The sequence below is a fragment of the Aquarana catesbeiana genome, linkage group LG13 (genome assembly GCF_042186555.1).
Source record: "Aquarana catesbeiana isolate 2022-GZ linkage group LG13, ASM4218655v1, whole genome shotgun sequence".
In the NCBI taxonomy this organism is placed as follows: Eukaryota; Metazoa; Chordata; class Amphibia; order Anura; family Ranidae; genus Aquarana; species Aquarana catesbeiana.
The window spans coordinates 185,512,993-185,533,887 of NC_133336.1; the positions used below are offsets into that span (position 1 = coordinate 185,512,993).

The 20,895-nt window shown below is 41.6% G+C and overlaps 1 protein-coding gene across 1 annotated transcript in view; it reads left to right on the plus strand.

Annotated features, from left to right (window-relative positions):
* LOC141117053 (cathepsin K-like) overlaps positions 1–20,895 on the plus strand; it is a 74,373-nt gene that overhangs the window by 37,526 nt on the left and 15,952 nt on the right. The window contains exons 5-7 of the mRNA XM_073609644.1: positions 1,386–1,604; positions 6,591–6,756; positions 15,229–15,334. Coding sequence (XP_073465745.1) covers positions 1,386–1,604; positions 6,591–6,756; positions 15,229–15,334 — 491 coding nt within the window. The remainder of the gene's footprint in view (positions 1–1,385; positions 1,605–6,590; positions 6,757–15,228; positions 15,335–20,895) is intronic.

The following is a 20,895-nucleotide window of genomic DNA, read 5'->3' on the forward strand; positions in this document are numbered from 1 at the left end:
AGTCTTTTGACTAAAATGGCATTTTAGTTTTGAACAACACAAATACCAGAGTTGTCAAGCAACTCAGGTCCAAGCGCTCATGGAGTAAACCAAGATGGAACAAGTCCAATTAAAATAATTAAAAGCTGCTGTTCTAAAAACAAGAAAACAATGATACAGTACAATATACTCTCTTATAAGAAGGAAGTATTAACAGCGCTAATACTGAGCTTTAACAGTGTAATATATAAACTCACAAGAAGGTGAGAGTAGACATGAGGTAGATGTTCATAAAACATATGAAAAATATATCTATAGGTATATATATATATACAGAGTCCAATGCTATGTATAAGAACCCACAGTCCCAAATACATAGTTCATAAAAAACACAGAGCAGTGTAAAACACACTGATTATGTCAGCTGCATAGACTCAAAGGTAACATAAATAGTTCATTGCATGAAGAGGACAGTGATCATAATTAGAGAATATATTTCTTCTGGAGTGCAGCAACTAGACCATGACCACATCACCGCGTGAAAAACCCTTATGGATGTGAGCTTACCAGAGGTAAGACAAAGACAAGCCTGTCAGCTCCTTTCCTCTCAAGGATCGGCTCCTCCACCTCCAGATTCCCTCAGTCCTCCTCAGTCAAGATCATGTATTAACATGTAGAAAAAATAGAAGGGGAGGCTCTCCATAGTGTAAAACAGTTTATTTATAACAAACCCACAGAGATTCCCCCTTAAGCAATTGCGCTTACATAATAAAAGTGAAAAAACAGCTTTGACTTGTACAGCATCAGCTCACCGCTGGTCGGAACTGAGAATGCCCACCCACCTCGATGAGTCCCGGGATGACGCTGCTTGTCTCTAGCTGGTAGGTCGCGTGGTCACGCCCTGACACGTTTCGTGATTCCGTCTTCAGAGTGCCCTCTTGTGAGTTTATATATTACATTGTTAAAGCTCAGTATTAGCGCTGTTAATACTTCCTTCTTATAAGAGAGTATATTGTGTTGTGGCATTTTAGTTTTAGTCCCATTTTAGTGTTTTGACTAAAATGGCATTTTAGTTTTAGTTGTGTTTTAGTCATCTCAATTCTTTTAGTTTTAGTCGTATTTTAGTCGACTAAAATAGTATTCATTTAGTTGACTAAAATATTTTAGTCAATGAAATTAACACTAAATTACACTCATTCCAAAATCAAATGTTAAATGCTAACGGAATTTTGAATGAGATCCGTTTAGTCATCGAATGAACTAAGAATTTTTTGTACAAATTTTCCTATAAACATTTGCTTGAAAATCTACTAGTGTACAGCCAGTTTTTTTTTCAATAATGGGGTTTATAACTGTAGCTATCGAAATGTAATCTAATGGGAATACTTCTCTGTGATGCTCTATAGGGTTCATGTGGGTCATGCTGGGCTTTTAGCTCAGTAGGGGCCCTGGAAGGCCAGCTTAAGAAGAAAACAAAGAAACTAGTGGTTCTCAGTCCTCAGAACCTGGTAGACTGTGTGAAGAAGAATGACGGCTGTGGAGGAGGCTACATGACCAATGCGTTTGAGTACGTGAGGGACAATAAAGGCATTGACTCGGAAAAAGCCTATCCCTATGTTGGAGAGGTAGGTACTCATTCATAAACCATTCACTGAATTATTATATAAGCTTTATGTTATGTTATGTTTCTTCTCCTTTCCTCATTTGTGGGTTGGAATTTTTTTTCTTGGAAGCCCAATCTTTCCTTTGGGGGGGTCTAGCCTCTGTCCATCTTTCAGGGCAGAAGCCATGGCATTTCAATGTCCTGGATTGGACCAAGACATTGCTTAATTCTAGCTGGTGTTCCCCATGGTTGTTTGGGACTACCCTCTCAGGGTCCACAGCTATACAAATTCCTCCTTGGATTTGGGATTTGCTAAAACTACATTTTGCTTCCCCCATTCAATGGTTATGACCATTCTTTTGGGATTTCCTACTTGAACGCTCTTGTTGGGTCTTATACCTTATGACCACTTTGTGTGATGAAAGACTTATACAAACTTTTGGTGTTGAGGGGGCACTTTCTCCTTACCAATTTATTTGACAAAGGTGGTTACAGTCCCTGATGAAGATTATATTGTATGCATTTTTTGAAACGCGTTGGACTTTTCCACTACTTACCATCTTCTGTCATCTGGTTGGATGGTTTCATGATTGTAGTAGGATTTTGCCATCTCTGTTTATTATTGTATAAATGTATTCAAAATACATGTATATATTAGGGATGAGTTGAACACCCCCCCAGTTCGGTTCGCATCCAGAACACGCGAACACCGTTAAAGTCTATGGGACACCAACATGCATAATCAAAAGTACTCCTTTTAAAGGCTTATATGCTAGTTATTGTCATAAAAAGTGTTTGGGGACCTGGGTCCTGCCCCAGGGGACATGTATCAATGCAAAAAGAAGTTTTAAAAATGGCTGTTCTTTCGGGAGCAGTGATTTTAATAATGCTTAAAGTGAAACAATAAAAGTGAAATATTCCTTTAAATTTCATACCTGGGGGGTGTCTATAGTATGCCTGTAAAGGGGCGCATGTTTCCCGTGTTTAGAACAGTCTGACAGCAAAATGACATTTCTAAAGGAAAAAAAGTCATGTAAAAAAACTAACACTAGCGCCGACTATAATGAATTGTCAGTCCGGCAATACACATAAAAGTTCATTGATAAAAACGGCATGGGATTCCCCCACAGGGGAACCCCGAACCAAATTAAAAAAAAAAAATGTGTGGGGGGTTCCCCCTAAATTCCATACCAGGCCCTTCAGGTCTGGTATGGATATTAAGGGGAACCCAGCGCCAAAATTATATAAAAAAAAAATGCGCCCGTTTACAGGCATACTATAGACACCGAGACAAAAGAAAAACAGGGGCGCACCAGCCTAGTGTATTAACTTTTATAAAAGGATTTATTTAAAAATGATTAAAAGAAACAACTCACAAGCAATGGATGGAAGAGGCACAACACGAAGTGTACCGACAGACAGCATGCGACTATAGGATGAGCGATGCCTTCCAAAAATCGTAGAGAAATGCATATCACAACAGCTTACGCGTTTCGAAGGGAAAATCCCTTCTTCATCAGAGCTATGCAAAGATACCTCCTTCAGCAGTCACTCCTTATAAATGCCTGAGTGTCCATGAAACAAGGGTGGGATGTAAAGCTCCTCCCCTCAGGGGATCCCTCCCTCCTAAGTTCTCCAATTGGTGAACACGACATGGTTTGTGTAGTAGATGGTAATAATAGTAGTTGTAATAGTACATATAGAGAGATATCTGTGTACACATACACATGCATATGCATACACAATGTGTGATGAGATGGGTGCATCTGTGGAGTGGGAGGTCCCACCCACTATGCCTATCACTGCTCGCCATGACCTTTATATTTCCGCTATTGCCATCCGTCGCATATTATGTGCACAGCACGCTTTGTTTCACCCCGAATGGTTCAGCTTGTCTCTTGGGGTGTGTGTGTATCTGTGCACATGCTCAGTATGAAATAGGTTTTTTTTTTTTTTCCTATGCTGTTTATGTATATGTCCTTGTGTATGCATATGCATGTGTATGTGTACACAGATATCTCTCTATATGTACTATTACTACTACTATTATTACCATCTACTACACAAACCATGTCGTGTTCACCAATTGGAGAACTTAGGAGGGAGGGATCCCCTGAGGGGAGGAGCTTTACATCCCACCCTTGTTTCATGGACACTCAGGCATTTATAAGGAGTGACTGCTGAAGGAGGTATCTTTGCATAGCTCTGATGAAGAAGGGATTTTCCCTTCGAAACGCGTAAGCTGTTGTGATATGCATTTCTCTACGATTTTTGGAAGGCATCGCTCATCCTATAGTCGCATGCTGGCTGTCGGTACACTTCGTGTTGTGCCTCTTCCATCCATTGCTTGTGAGTTGTTTCTTTTAATCATTTTTAAATAAATCCTTTTATAAAAGTTAATACACTAGGCTGGTGCGCCCCTGTTTTTCTTTTGTCTCGGTTTGCACTAGGGTTTCCCGTCCTTGAGGGCAGCAAGGCCTGTGTTGACGCATCTCTATATGGTGATCCACCTGTGTGCAGGAGTTTTTGTTTTCTGTTTGTTAAAGATACTATAGACACCCCCCAGGTAGTAGTGATAGTAGTTTTACCTGACTTTTTTTCCTTTGAAATGTCATTTTGCTGTCAGACTGTTCTAAACACGGGAAACATGCGCCCCTTTACAGACATACTATAGACACCCCCCAGGTATGAAATTTAAAGGGATATTACACTTTTGTTGTTTCACTTTAAGAAACGTCCGTTTTTAAAACTTTTTTTTGCATTGATCCATGTCCCCTGGGGCAGGACCCAGGTCCCCAAACACTTTTTATGACAATACTATGAATATAAGCCTTTAAAATTAGCACTTTTGATTTCTCCCATAGACTTTTAAAGGGTGTTCTGCGGCTTTCGAATTTGGCGCGAACACCCCAAATTGTTCGCTGTTCGGCCAAAGGGTGAACAGCCAATGTTCGAGTCGAACTCATGTTCAACCCGAACATAAAGCCCATCCCTAGTATATATGTATCTCTTGTGGATCTTTCCATAAGAATTTTATGAATTTTTGTGTATTAATAAAATTATATATTTTTTATTCTTAAATTTGCAACTTGAATTTAAATACTTGGTGACTCTACCATGAAGGTCCTTCTTCAGGCACTTACTGCTATAAGGTGACAACTGTCTCCCAACTCTGCCGCTGTTTTGTCACCCTGTCACATGAGCCTTGCGAGTGGATGTGCCAACAAGCCCTACACAAATGTGGTCCGCCATGAGTAATCTGGTGCCGACCAATGATGTTCAGCCCACCCTGGAGCAATTGCATCTAGATAGGAAGTGGCTGAAAGAGGCTGGAGGAAACCTGAAAAAAAAGGTGAAAACAGTATTTTATGAAAAAAAACAAACAAAAAAAACCACAAAGAAACAAAGCAATAGATTTTGATATGCAGTGCTTTAGTAAACTAAATATCACCCCATCAGGGTTTAAATCTACTTTACAAAAGTATGTGTAAATACAGAGTAGACCTCATTTCTCCAAAAAGTAGGCTTTAGCATTATTATTTTTATTAACTGTATGATATAATGGGGTCATTGTCAGTCTTACTGAGTTCTCTGTGTTTTTTTTTATTGGACTACAGAACACCTCCCTCTTTACTCACTGCGTAACATATTGGGGGTGTTCTGTAGTCCAGTTGGGAATTCAAATAGGACCTACAGTACTGCTTGGGATTTCAGTACAGCAGAGGTAGAGTTGTCTAAGTGCTCACTGGATTTCTGTACTTGAACCATCTTAAGGAGACAAGACATGGTAAAATGTGCATGTATTGGAGATACAGATATGTACCAAAGATGTTAAGCAACATGTGATTGCTTTCATATTATGTATGTGTATGTTTTCTCCGATGCTTTGTCATGCTTTAGTCCAGCCTTTCTCAATCAGAGTTCCATGGAACGCTAAGGTTTCTCCAGGGGTTGTTAGTGGTTCCTTGAGCAATGAGCAGTTTTCTGCCTTCCAAATGAGTGGACACTGATGCCAATCATCATTTTAGCAAACTTTAAGGGGGGATTCTTCCCACTGACCTCCAATGTAAGGATCATTCTTCCCACTGACCACCAATGTAAGGGGGGATTCTTCCCACTAATCACTAATGTAAGAATCATTATTTCCACCGACCACCAATGTAAAGACAATTCTTCCCACTGACCACCAATGTAAGGATCATTCTTCCCTCTGACCACCAATGTAAGCTTCATTCTTCTCACTGACCACCAATGTAAAGATCATTCTTCCCACTGACTACCAATGTAAAGATCATTCTTCCCACTGACCACCAATGTAAGGACCATTCTTCCCACTGATCACCAATGTAAGGGACATTCTTCCCACTGACTACCAATGTAAAGATCATTTTTCCCATTGATCACCAATGTAAGGATCATTCTTCCCACTGACCACCAATGTAAGGACCATTCTTCCCACTGACCACCAATGTAAGAAGCATTCTTCCCACTGACCACCAATGTAAGGATCATTCTTCCCCCTGACCACCAATGTAAGAAGCATTCTTCCCACTGACTACCAATGTAAGGATCATTCTTTCCACTGACTACCAATGTAAGGATCATTCTTCCCACTGACTACCAATGTAAGAAGCATTCTTCCCTCTGACCACCAATGTAAGAATCATTCTTCCCACTCACTACCAATGTAAGAAGCATTCTTCCCACTGACTACCAATGTAAGGATCATTCTTTCCACTGACTACCAATGTAGGGAGCATTCTTCCCACTGACTACCAATGTAAGGACAATTCTTCCCTCTGACCACCAATGTAAGGATCATTCTTCCCACTGACTACCAATGTAAGAAGCATTCTTCCCGTTGACCACAAATCAAAGGATCATTCTCCCCCCTGACCATGTACTTGTAAATATAGATCATTAATATTAGAGGTTCTTTCAAGGGTTCCCCATAGTAAATGGTTGAGAAAGGCCGAATAAACTCATGTGTGATGTTTGTTCTTCCTAGGACCAGACCTGTAACTACACCGTAGCAGGCAGAGCTGCTAAATGTAAATCATATAAAGAAGTCACGAAGGGCAGTGAGAAGGCGCTGAAGAAGGCTGTAGGCACGGTTGGACCTATCTCAGTGGGCATAGATGCCAGTCTGTCCACCTTCCAATATTACAGTACAGGTACATTTTTTCAAATTTTTAAATAAACTGGAGTAATAGCAGCCAATCAGAATTCAGCTTTAATTTTGTAATCATGTACTGTAGGTTATAACTGCTATTTTACAATTTCACTATCATCTAATAGGATGTATACCATGCTCTCCATAGCACTGCTTCAACCTGGCCTGGACTGACAAGCTGGCATTTTTGGCATTTGCTGAAGGGGTGGTTATATACAGTAGTTCCATGGTTAATGAGGTTGTAATAAAAAAAAACCAAAAAAAAGACTTTGGCCTCACAACTACTTTAGTATTGGTACAAAGAAAGGAAAAATACCCTCCCCAGAAGGAACTGATGCTAACAAATCCTTCCTAAGCTCCACCTGACGCGTTTTGTCACATGTTTTTGTGCATTGCATTATATAAAACTGTAGGCATGCTGCACCAACGCACTTGTATGGTGTGAACAGGACACATGTTTTTTTCAGTATCCCTGCGCTGAGCCTGCATTGATCATCACAGCTCAATGCATATGCTGTGAATGAGTTCTTTTTTTGTTGGGGGTTCCTTCCTGTAAAAGTCATCTAAGCTAAAACAAATAACTCGGCTCACATGCAACAGAAAGTATAAACTAATGCTGACAGGTGCTTAGTCTGAGGCTGTGGAACTTTGTGTAAGTGGAGCTGGTATAAGTGGGAGTTAAAAACCAGAGTTATAGAGTGAATAAGTCTTGCTTGTTGATTGCTGGGTTTGCTGGGTTGCATTTTTGGGGCTTTTCCTTTTAGTTTTTCATTTGCCTTTTTCTGTCACTTTTTAAATAGCTTTTTTTTTCTTTTTTTTTTTCTCTGGTTCCTTCAGTCTATCAATTAAGGGGGGTGGTTAATTGCTCACAGGTGCCTATTTAACTGGGTGTAGAACTCAGTCTGAGTGTGCTCAGTCTGAGGCTGTGGAACTTTGTGTAAGTGGAGCTGGTATAAGTGGGAGTTAAAAACCAGAGTTATAGAGTGAATAAGTCTTGCTTGTTGATTGCTGGGTTTGCTGGGTTGCATTTTTGGGGCTTTTCCTTTTAGTTTTTCATTTGCCTTTTTCTGTCACTTTTTAAATAGCTTTTTTTTTCTTTTTTTTTTTTCTCTGGTTCCTTCAGTCTATCAATTAAGGGGGGTGGTTAATTGCTCACAGGTGCCTATTTAACTGGGTGTAGAACTCAGTCTGAGCGTGCTCAGTCTGAGGCTGTGGAACTTTGTGTAAGTGGAGCTGGTATAAGTGGGAGTTAAAAACCAGAGTTATAGAGTGAATAAGTCTTGCTTGTTGATTGCTGGGTTTGCTGGGTTGCATTTTTGGGGCTTTTCCTTTTAGTTTTTCATTTGCCTTTTTCTGTCACTTTTTAAATAGCTTTTTTTTTTCTTTTTTTTTTTTCTCTGGTTCCTTCAGTCTATCAATTAGGGGGGTGGTTAATTGCTCACAGGTGCCTGTTTAACTGGGTGTAGAACTCAGTCTGAGCGTGCTCAGTCTGAGGCTGTGGAACTTTGTGTAAGTGGAACTGGTATAAGTGGGAGTTAAAAACCAGAGTTATAGAGTGAATAAGTCTTGCTTGTTGATTGCTGGGTTTGCTGGGTTACATTTTTGGGGCTTTTCCTTTTAGTTTTTCATTTGCCTTTTTCTGTCACTTTTTAAATAGCTTTTTTTTTTCTTTTTTCTCTGGTTCCTTCAGTCTATCAATTAAGGGGGTGGTTAATTGCTCACAGGTGCCTGTTTAACTGGGTGTAGAACTCAGTCTGAGCGTGCTCAGTCTGAGGCTGTGGAACTTTGTGTAAGTGGAGCTGGTATAAGTTGGAGTTAAAAACCAGAGTTATAGAGTGAATAAGTCTTGCTTGTTGATTGCTGGGTTTGCTGGGTTGCATTTTTGGGCCTTTTCCTTTTAGTTTTTCATTTGCCTTTTTCTGTCACTTTTTAAATAGTTTTTTTTTTTTTTTTTTTTTCTCTGGTTCCTTCAGTCTATCAATTAAGGGGGGTGGTTAATTGCTCACAGGTGCCTATTTAACTGGGTGTAGAACTCAGTCTGAGCGTGCTCAGTCTGAGGCTGTGGAACTTTGTGTAAGTGGAGCTGGTATAAGTAGGAGTTAAAAACCAGAGTTTAAAACAGGAGGTTATAACAGGGGTCATAGTACCTGTGTAGTGTGAGTATCTGAGTGTTGTCTGAGTAGTGTGTGTGGATCGTTAGTACTTGTGTATTGTGTACTGTATACTTGAGTATTGCGAGTGCATGTAGGTCTGCGACTGTTCTGCGATTGCACGTAGGTCTGTGAGTACCTGTGTATTGTCTTGTTGTGTACCTGTGTATTGTCTTGAGTATTAGTGCCAGGAAGCTAGCTGTTAGGTAATTTGGACAGGGTAAAATCCCCAAATCCTCACTAAATTTAATAGGTACGATGCCCGGCGGGTGTGGAGAGGCGACTCTTTGTACATCTTGCCGCATGTATGCGTTCCTTGATCATCCGATCGAGGGTGAATACTGCTGTGCAAAATGTAAGCACATTATTTCTCTGGAAGCCCAGGTTCTGAATCTGGGGAAGCAACTGTCAGCACTGAGAAGTCCCTCCATACTAAAGGTGAGCCAGGAATGTACACGGCAGGGGCCAGCACAGAGGCGGGTGGAGACAAAGAGAGGCAGGCACTAGCAAAGAGTAGATGGGTGACAGTCAGGAGGGGTAGAGGGGGAAGTGCCAGAGAGGCCGATCCAGCACTGGAGCATCCCAATAAGTACGCTCCATTGAGTGACATTGGTGAAACCAGTCAGGGACCAGCACTGCTGGAGATGAGGGACTCTCCTAGCTGCCAGGGGAAGAACTCCTCCAGTGAGAGTGGGGGGGCAGCAAAGGGAAAGGAAAGACAGATTCTGGTGGTAGGGGACTCAATTCTTAGAAGGACAGAGAGGGAAATCTGTAACTAAGACCTGAACCGTATGTTGTCTACCGGGCGCTCGGGTTCGGCACATTACGGATCTTGTGGACAGATTACTGGGAGGGGCTGGGGAAGACCCGGCTGTCATGGTGCACAGTGGCACCAATGACAAAGTCAGAGGTAGATGGAGTGTCCTAAAGAACGATTTTAGGGACTTAGGTGCTAAATTGAGGAAAAGGACCTCCAAGGTAGTATTCTCAGGAATACTACCGGTACATCGAGCCACACCAGAAAGGCAGAGGGAGATTAGGGAAGTAAACAAGTGGCTGAAGAGCTGGTGTAGTAAGGAGGGGTTTGGGTTCCTGGAGGACTGGGCCGACTTCTCAGTCGGTAACCGGTACTATAGAAGGGACGGACTGCACCTAAATGAGGAGGGTGCAGATCAGCTGGGAATGAAGATGGTTAAAAAGTTAGAGGGGTTTTTAAACTAGGCGATGGGGGGGAGGGTCCAGAGACAGTGATAGCCAGCGCGGAAGATATTCCAGAGGGTAGTATTGGGGGCATTAGTGGTAGGTTAACCAAAGCACAAAAACACAAGGTGAGTATAGTAGCAAGTCCTAGTTGCAATTTTGAAACACCCAATACGAGGACAATATGCGACCGGTCTAAACTATGTGGCATGTTCACCAATGCAAGGAGCATGACGGACAAGATGGGTGAACTAGAGATACTGTTGTACAAGGAGGATTTGGATTTTGTGGGAATTTCAGAGACCTGGTTCAACAGCTCTCATGATTGGCTGGCAAACATTCAAGGGTATACCCTATACTGCAAGGATAGAGAGGGTAAAAAAGGGGGAGGGGTATGCCTATATATCAAGAATAATGTACAAGCGAATGTGAGAGATGACATCACTGAGGGAGCTAGAGAGGAGGTGGAATCCTTATGGGTAGAGCTCCAAAGGGATGAAGCTAAGGGGAAAATAATACTGGGAGTATGCTATAGGCCCCCTAACCTGAGGGAGGAAGTGGAGACGGATCTCCTATCACAAATTGGATTAGCAGCAAGGATGGAAAGTGTTATCATAATGGGGGATTTTAATTATCCAGACATAGACTGGGCAGAGCGCATTCATTTAAGGCTCGCCAGTTCCTTAATGTCTTGCAGGACAATTTTATGGGTCAGATGGTAGACGCACCAACTAGAAATAAAACATTACTGGATCTACTGATTACCAACAATACAGACCTGATCACAGATGTGGAAATACGGAGCAATTTAGGTAACAGCGATCACAGGTCAATTAGTTTCAGTATAAATCACACAAATAGGAAACATGAAGGGAACACAAAGACACTGAATTTCAAAAGAGCCAACTTCCCTAAACTACAAACCTTGCTAAAAGGCATAAATTGGGATAAAATATTAGGAACAAAGAATACGGAGGAGAGATGGGTTTGCTTTAAGAGCATATTAAGTAAGGGCATTAGCCAATGTATCCCATTGGGTAATAAATTTAAAAGAGCGAACAAAAATCCTGGATGGCTTAACTCCAATGTAAAAATGCATATAAAAGCAAAGGAGAAGGCCTTCAAAAAATACAAGGTTGAGGGATCATCCTCAGCATTCAGACTTTATAAAGAATGCAATAAGAAATGTAAGGGTGCAATTAGAACGGCTAAGATAGAACATGAAAGACACATAGCGGAGGAGAGCAAAAAAAATCCCAAGAAATTCTTTAAGTATGTAAACAGTAAAAAAGGGAGGACAGACCATATTGGCCCCATAAAGAATGAGGAAGGACATCTGGTTACAAAGGATGGGGAGATGGCGAAGGTATTGAATTTATTCTTCTCCTCAGTCTTCACGAGTGAATCGGGGGGGCTTCAGTAACCAAAACTGCAGTGTTTATCCTCATGACACAACACAGGAAGCACCTCCATGGTTAACAGAGGACGGAATTAAAATTAGACTTGAGAAACTTAACATTAATAAATCACCGGGACCAGATGGCTTGCATCCGAGGGTACTTAGGGAACTCAGTCAGGTGATTGCCAGACCGTTGTTCCTAATTTTTACAGACAGTCTATTGACTGGAATGGTACCAGCTGATTGGAGAAAAGCCAATGTAGCACCAATATTTAAAAAGGGCCCAAAAAACATCCCTGGGAATTACAGACCAGTTAGCCTAACATCAATAGTATGTAAACTCTTGGAGGGGATGATAAGGGACTATATACAAGATTTTAGTAATAAGAACGATATCATTAGCAGTAATCAGCATGGATTCATGAAGAATCGTTCTTGCCAAACCAATCTATTAACCTTCTATGAGGAGGTGAGTTGCCATCTAGATAAAGGAAGGCCCGTAGACGTGGTGTATCTGGATTTTGCAAAAGCATTTGACACAGTTCCCCATAAACGTTTACTGTACAAAATAAGGTCCGTTGGCATGGACCATAGGGTGAGTACATGGATTGAAAACTGGCTACAAGGGCGAGTTCAGAGGGTGGTAATAAATGGGGAATACTCAGAATGGTCAGGGGTGGGTAGTGGGGTTCCCCAGGGTTCTGTGCTGGGACCAATCTTATTTAATTTGTTTATAAACAACCTGGAGGATGGGATAAACAGTTCAATCTCTGTATTTGCAGACGATACTAAGCTAAGCAGGGCAATAACTTCTCCGCATGATGTTTAAACCTTGCAAAAAGACCTGAACAAATTAATGGGGTGGGCGACTACATGGCAAATGAGGTTCAATGTAGAAAAATGTAAAATAATGCATTTGGGTGGCAAAAATATGAATGCAATCTATACACTGGGGGGGAGAACCTCTGGGGGAATCTAGGATGGAAAAGGACCTGGGGGTCCTAGTAGATGATAGGCTCAGCAATGGCATGCAATGCCAAGCTGCTGCTAATAAAGCAAACAGAATATTGGCATGCATTAAAAGGGGGATCAACTCCAGAGATAAAACGATAATTCTCCCGCTCTACAAGACTCTGGTCCGGCCGCACCTGGAGTATGCTGTCCAGTTCTGGGCACCAGTCCTCAGGAGGGACGTACTGGAAATGGAGCGAGTACAAAGAAGGGCAACAAAGCTAATAAAGGGTCTGGAGGATCTTAGTTATGAGGAAAGGTTGCGGCGCTGAACTTATTCTCTCTGGAGAAGAGACGCTTGAGAGGGGATATGATTTCAGTTTACAAATACTGTACTGGTGACCCCACAATAGGGATAAAACTTTTTCGCAGAAGAGAGTTTAATAAGACTCGGGGCCACTCATTACAATTAGAAGAAAAGAGGTTTAACCTTAAACTATGTAGAGGGTTCTTTACTGTAAGAGCGGCAAGGATGTGGAATTCCCTACAACAGGCGGTGGTCTCAGAGGGGAGCATTGATAGCTTCAAGAAATTATTAGATAATCACCTGAATGACCACAACATACAGGGATATGTAATGTAATACTGACACATAATCACACACATAGGTTGGACTTGATGGACGTGTGTCTTTTTTCAACCTCACCTACTATGTAACTATGTAACAAAGGGCTGAGCCCTCTTGGGTTAATTGATGAGTGGTTGCCTTACTGGCATATAGAATTGGTGAGCTGAGGTCACAATCTCAGCAAGAGCTCACTAAGCTACTGAAAGGAAGCTGTTTGCCGGCACAGTTTTCTATGCTGCCACCTTGAAATATATCCCAAACCTGTACAGATGTGCCACAGGTCTGCCAGGTATTTGGGACCTGTGTAAATGTGGAGGATTCCCACACACGTGCAAACATCCCATAGGTTTTGGGAATCTGGGACTTTGTAGAGACCTACCTCATTTGTGCGCATGCATGGGAATCTTTTATTTATGATGATGGGTCACCATCTAGTGGTCATTTCAGAGTATACAGGCTATATGTGTATCTCTTTTATTTATGATGATGGGCTGCCATCTAGTGGTCATTTTGGAGTTTACAGGCTATATGTGTATTACTTTTATTTATGATGATGGGCTGCCATCTAGTGGTCATTTCGGAGTGTACAGGCTATATGTGTATCCCTTTTATTTATGATGATGGGCCGCCATCTAGTGGTCAATTCGGAGTATACAGGCTATATGTGTATCTCTTTTATTTATGATGATGAGCCGCCATCTAGTGGTCATTTCGGAGTATACAGGCTATATGTGTATCCCTTTTATTTATGATGATGGGCTGCCATCTCGTTTTCATTTTAGAGTATACAGGCTATATGTGTATCCCTTTTATTTATGACGATGGGCCGCCATCTAGTGGTCATTTCAGAGTGTACAGGCTATATGTGTATCCCTTTTATTTATGATGATGGGCCGCCATCTAGTGGTCATTTCAGAGTATACAGGCTATATGTGTATCTCTTTTATTTATGATGATGGGCGGCCATCTAGTGGTCATTTTGGAGTTTACAGGCTATATGTGTATCCCTTTTATTTATGATGATGGGCTGCCATCTAGTGGTCATTTCAGAGTATACAGGCTATATGTGTATCCCTTTTATTCATGATGATGGGCCGCCATCTAGTGGTCATTTCAGAGCATACAGGCTATATGTGTATCCCTTTTATTTATGATAATGGCCTGCCATCTAGTGGTCATTTCAGAGTATACAGGCTATTTTGTGTATCCCTTTTATTTATGATGATGGGCTGCTATCTAGTGGTCATTTCAGAGTATACAGGCTATATGTCTATCCCTTTTATTTATGATGATGGGCTGCCATCTAGTGGTTATTTCAGAGTAAGCAATCAACTACATTAAAAAGTTTAGCTAAAGGTTTTTCCAATGGCATACGTTGCTGTTTAATATCTATCTTCCAACTATTTTGACCCAAGTGATCCCTGGCTTTTCTTGCAATCCTCTGATCCTAGTGCAATTGCTAAGATATTTAGCATTTCTGTTGACCAGTTTTATGGAAAGAAAAGCTTTGTCTATTAAATAGAGTATGGGGTGCCCAAAAAAACATCCATTAAAATTCCTTAAAAGAGCTTAGTCCATTGAACTTTGAGGCTTATTTTCCTGCAGGGAAAAACTCCAAAATTGTTCTCGTACGGGAACAGAACGAATGATTTTCGTTTAATGTGTACCGTTTCTGTACAAAAAAAAAATAAGAAAAAAAGAATGGGCATGATCAGAAACAATAAGCAACAAAAAAAATCCTTTGTCATATGAGAATTTTCATACAAATTTTTCTGATTTTGCTGTGAAACAATGTGGAAAATCAGATGATCACCCCCCCCCCCCCACGATTTTCTTATAGTGTACCCCCAAATTGAAACTATATATATATTTATATTTATCTTTTTTTCTATGGACCAACCAATGTAACCTTGGCAATTGTTCATACTGAATGTAAAGGCTGTATATTGCAGAGGGTGATACTTTTGTAAAAGAAAGAAGCTTTATTATCACATAGAAGATGTATAACAGTGTCAGGATGGAATGACCAAAAGATGGGAGCATGTGGAAAAATATAATATTGGTTAGTGGGGGGGAGGAAATGAATGACGTGTCCTCTTTTTCTGTATTGTAAATACATGCTTTTCTTCTGTACTGCTAATACAGGTGTATATTATGACCCACAATGCGATGCGGAAGATATTAACCATGCTGTGCTTGCTATCGGCTATGGGGTACAGAAGAAACAGAAGTACTGGATTATCAAGAACAGGTACTTTACCTAGTGCAAGCCATAAATATTATGTATTGTAATGAGTGTGATTTTTTTTAACTCATGTCTTTTTAATAACACAAACCTGTCATTTATTTTTAAAGAAGAATTCCAGGTATGGTATATTTTTACATAGCTACATTGGATCAGATTTGACTAATATAACTATGTATATATAGCATACCTGACTGATGCCCCTGGAAGCTAGAAATCTCTGCTACTCCAGTGATAGCCACTTATATCCCTAACCGGAGGGTGAGGGAAAGTGAGGGGAGCCGGGGGCTTCTGTATACACAGCCTGCTGAGCACCGCGTCCTGACAGCACTGATAATGAGGTATTGCACTTGGTGAAGGTCCTACCTTTAGAGTAATGGAAGACGACGCCATTTGTGGTGAAACGTACGTCGGGAGGTTGACGCTCTGACGTCATCGCCATCCTAGTGTGGACGGGTGCTCGCTATGCCGGCCGGCTGTTTGCTGTATTTTAATCTACTTATTTTCTTCTAATTTACATGCCTGTGAGACGAGAGTTTGGGGTCCTTGCTATATCCTCCTAGCCACGCTGTATGCAGTCAAACTACACCAGCTGGATTTCCCATACCAGGACGGAATATAGGCTGTTTTTTGCTTGCCTTGTGGTAAGCGCAATATTTGTGTGGTGGCGGATCACTGAGTGTGGTGTCTCTCTCATCTTTACCACCGAGTTTGGTTGTGTCTACTCAAGGGTTTCTCTCTTGGACTGATTTTGGTTAATCATTTCATATAAGGATTCCCATCCACTACACATGGACATTACTTTTTGATTTATAGATATATGTATGGACTTATGTATATTTTTTTGATTATTGCAATGTTTTACACACACACACATGTATTTTTTAACAGAAGTTTTCAAGATTATTTCACATGTCTCACTAATATTTAGCGCGGTTATTTCTTTTTTTCTGCCGTTCAGAGAATGCTTTGCACCTTCTGATAAATGCAAAGTGTTCTCCGATTGGATGAGGTGGAGAAGTGGGGTGGTGACATCATGATACCTGATCCAATCAAAGAACATCTTGTAATTGTTCAGAAGATGCAAAGCATTTTCTAAGTGCCCATGCCAAGCAGCCTACACCCTGTGTTCACAATGCAGCAGGGTAGCTGCTTAGTACAGGACCTGGAAGCTGGTGGAGACCAGTGGATTAGTGGTGCTTACTGATGATTTCCAGCTTCCAGTGGCACTGGCAGAGCCCAACATTATGTCTGCGCATGCGCAGATCTCAAGGTGCTCATGTGCCCCAAAGTAAAACACTGTCTTCTGGGATGTGAGACATGGATCTCCCATACCTCCCAACATTTTGAGATGGTAATGAGCGACGACTACTAGCAAATGTATGTAGGCATAGGACACGCCCCCTGCCACACCCCCTTAACCACTTCCCGTGTGGCCTATAGTAGATTGACAGCCAGGAAGTGGTTCTGTTATTCTGACTGGGCGTTATTCATGTGGGGGCGCACAGCGCATCGATCGCGAGTCACGCCTCATCTCCGACCGTAATAAGAAGCCTCTGTCAGAGGCTTCTTACCATGTGATCAGCTGTGACCAATCACAGCTGATCATTGCGTGAACCAGGAAGTGCCGATAAACGGCATTCCTCGGTTTGCGCTGACAGGGAGAGCCGATCGGAGCCGATCGGCAGCTCTCCCTATCAGAAGGGGGATCTGTGCTTATAATTAGCACATTGATTATCAGCACAACCCCATCAGATGTGACAAAAAGGTACCCAGTCAGTGCCCCCTCAGGATCGCCTATCAGTGCCCAATAAAGTGCCCAATGAGATGCCAGTCAGTGCCATATAGTGCACACCACAGTGTCAGTCAGTGCCCATCACATTGCCAATCAGTGCCCTACAGTAACACCTGTCAAAACCTCATCAGTACCTCATCATCAGTGCTGCCCATCAGTGCTACCTGCCAGTGCCACCTGTCAGTGCCAATCAGTGCCGCCTGTCAGTGCCCATCACAGATGCTTGTCAGTTCCCATCTGTGCCGCCTGGCAGTGCCCATCAGTGCCACCTATCAGTGCCCATCATTGCCACCTATCAGTGCCCATCAGTGCTGCATATCAGTGCCGCCTATTGGTGCCCATCAGTGCTGAATATCAGTGCCACCTATCAGTGCCCATCAATTCTACATATCAGTGTCCATCAGTGCCACCTTATCAGTGCCAACTCATCAGTGCCCATCAGTGTCGCCTCATCTGTGCCTGTCAGTGAAGGAGAAAACAAAATTTAATAACCGAAACGAAGAAAACCTTTTTTTTTTTCAAAAATTACGGTCTTTTTTAGTTTGTTTAGCAAAAAATAAAAACCGCAGAGGTGATCAAAAGAAAGCTCTATTTGTGGGAAGAAAATTATAAAAATTTAGTTTGGGTGCAGTGTTGTATGACCGCGCAATTGTCATTCAAAAGGCCTCAGCGCTGAAAGCTGAAAATTGTCCTGGGCAGGAAGGGGCGAAAGTGCCCGGTATTGAAGTGGTTAAAGGTGAATTAACCAAAAAAAAAGGTTACTTAAATCCACAAGGGCTTTTTTTTACCATTACTATTCCCTTATATTGGCTTTTAAAATTTACAAATGCAGCAATTTAGAATTTTGATGAAAGGTTTAGCGCTGGGAAACACTTTTTGAAAGATAAAAAGTCCATTTGATATACAACTATATAGATCAGACCAAAATGAGGGACAAATGAGGAGGAAAGAGGGACAGAGGGACATTGCTCCAAATCAGGGACAGTCCCTCCAAATCAGGGACAGTTGGGACTCAGCTTGTCTCATTCTCACCTAGACATGGAAGCAGGAAGTGCTGGGCATGTAATCTAATAAACGTTACAGAAAATGGTGAAATGTTCTGCTATAGTATAAGAGAGAGTTTGGGAAAATAGGAGAGAGAAAGTTCTTTTAGTGAGTGAAGGTTCACTTTAAGTACACAGCACATGACCTTTATTTTTTTTGTCAGTGTTATTACATCAAAACTGGTGGCAGATTGAAATGGAAAGGTAACAATAACATTAATATTAAACTGTTAGATTAGTTATACTATTTAGCAGGTTTTAGAGAAAGTGATGTGTGTTCTGTTATACTGTATATCTCTTCAATTAATGATGATGGTGATGATTTGCTGCCATCTAGTGGTAGTTTTAGAGTATACATGCTATATCTAGCTAGCTATCCATCTACAGTGCCTTGAAAAAGTATTCGTACTCCCTTGACATTTTCCACATTTTGTCATGTTACAATCATAAACGCAAATGTATTTTATTGGGATTTTATGTGATAGACCAACACAAAGTGGCACATCATTGTGAAGTGGAAGGAAAATGATTAATGCTTTTCAATTTTTTTTTACAAATAAATATGTGAAAAGTGTGGGGTGCATTTGTATTCAGCCCCCCTGAGTCAATACTTTGTAGAACCACCTTTCACTGCAATTACAGCTGCAAGTCTTTTTGGGGATGTCTCTACCAGCTTTGCACATCTAGAGAGTGACATTTTTGCCCATTCTTCTTTGCAAAATAGCTCAAGCTCTGTCAGATTGGATGGAGAGCGTCTGTGAACAGCAATTTTCAAGTCTTGCCACAGACTCTCAATTGGATTTAGGTCTGGACTTTGACTGGGCCATTCTAACACATGAATATGCTTTTATTTAAACCATTCTATTGTAGCTCTGGCTGTACGTTTAGGGTCGTTGTCCTGCTGGAAGGTGAACCTCCGCCCCAGTCTCAAGTCTTTTGCAGACTCTAACAGGTTTTCTTCTTAGATTACCCTGTATTTGGCTTCATCCATCTTCCCATCAACTCTGATCAGCTTTCCTGTCCCTGCTGTAGAAAAGCATCCTCACAACATGATGCTGCCACCACCATGTTTCACGGTGGGGATGGTGTGTTCAGGGTGATGTGCAGTGTAAGTTTTCTGCCACACATAGCTTTTTACTTTTAGGCCAAAAAGTTCAATTTTGGTCTCATCTGAGCAGAGCACCTTCTACCACATGTTTGCTGTGTCCTCCACATGGCTTCTCGCAAACTGCAAACGGGACTTCTTATGGCTTTCTTTCAAAAATGGCTTTCTTCTTGTCACTCTTCCATAAAGACCAGATTTGTGGAGTGCACGACTAATAGTTGTCCTGTGGACAGATTCTCCCACCTGAGCTGTGGATCTCTGCAGCTCCTCCAGAGTTACCATGGGCTTCTTGGCTGCTTCTCTGATGAATGCTCTCCTTGCCCGGCCTGTCAGTTTAGTTGGACGGCCATGTCTTGGTAGGTTTGCAGTTGTGCCATACTTTTTCCATTTTCGCATGGTGGATTGAACATGGCTGTGTGAGATGTTCAAAGCTTGGCATGTTTTTTTATAACTTAATCCCGCTTTAAACTTCTCCAAAAGGTTATCCCTGACCTGTCTGGTGTGTTCCTTAGCCTTCTCAATGCTGTTCTCTGAGATTCTGTAACAAACCTCTGAGGGCTTCACAGAATAGCGGTATTTATACTGAGATTAAATTACACACAGGTGGATCCTATTTACTAATTAGGTGACTTCTGAAGGCAATTGGTTCCACTAGATTTTAGTTAGGGGTATCAGAGTAAAGGGAGCTGAATACAAATGCACGCCACACTTTTCACATATCAAACACTTCCGGACCGCCCACCGTTGTTTTACGTGATGACTTTGAAGGAGGATATCGTTGTTATGGCAGCAGCTAGCTGCCATAACTCCAGTAACCTCTTGTTCGGCCAGCGGTCCGCTACAAGATAAAAGTTGTCTCTGCGGCGGCAAGATCACTTTTATCGGCGGTGGGAGAGGCCCCCCCTCCCGCCGCAATCCAGTGCCCTCCACCGCTTACCGAAGCTGTCGGCAGCGGCGGAGGTGATCGCGTCTGTCCCCTGCCTGGGTATGGAGAAGAGTGAGGGGAAGATGGCCCCCACCCGTCTCCATATCACTGCAGGGTGGAAGCGACGTCAAAACGTCACTTAGGGCCATTTTTTTTTTCATTTATTTTTTTTTTTTATTGCATTTTAATGTAAATATGAGATCTAAGGTCTTTTTGGCCCTGTCATGTTTTTTTCTATTACAAGGGATGTTTACATTCCTTGTAATAGGAATAAAAGTGACAATTTTTTTTTTTTTTTTAAACAGTGTAAAAATGTAAAAAAAAAAAAAAAAAAAAAAAGGTAAAATAAATAAGAAAAAAAGTGTTTTAAATGCGCCCCGTCCCGACGAGCTCGCGTGCAGAAGCAAACGCATACGTGACTAGCGCCCGCATATGAAAATGGTGTTCAAACCACACATGTGAGGTATCACCGCGATCGGTAGATTTGCGGTAATTCTAGCCCTAGACCTTCTCTGTAACTTAAAACATGCAACCTGTAGAACTTTTAAACATCGCCTATGGAGATTTTTAAGGATAAAAGTTTGTCGCCATTCCACGAGCAGGCGCAATTTTGAAGCGTGACATGTTGGGTGTCAATTTACTCGGCGTAACATTATCTTTCACAATATAAAAAAAAATTGGGCTAACTTTACTGTTGTC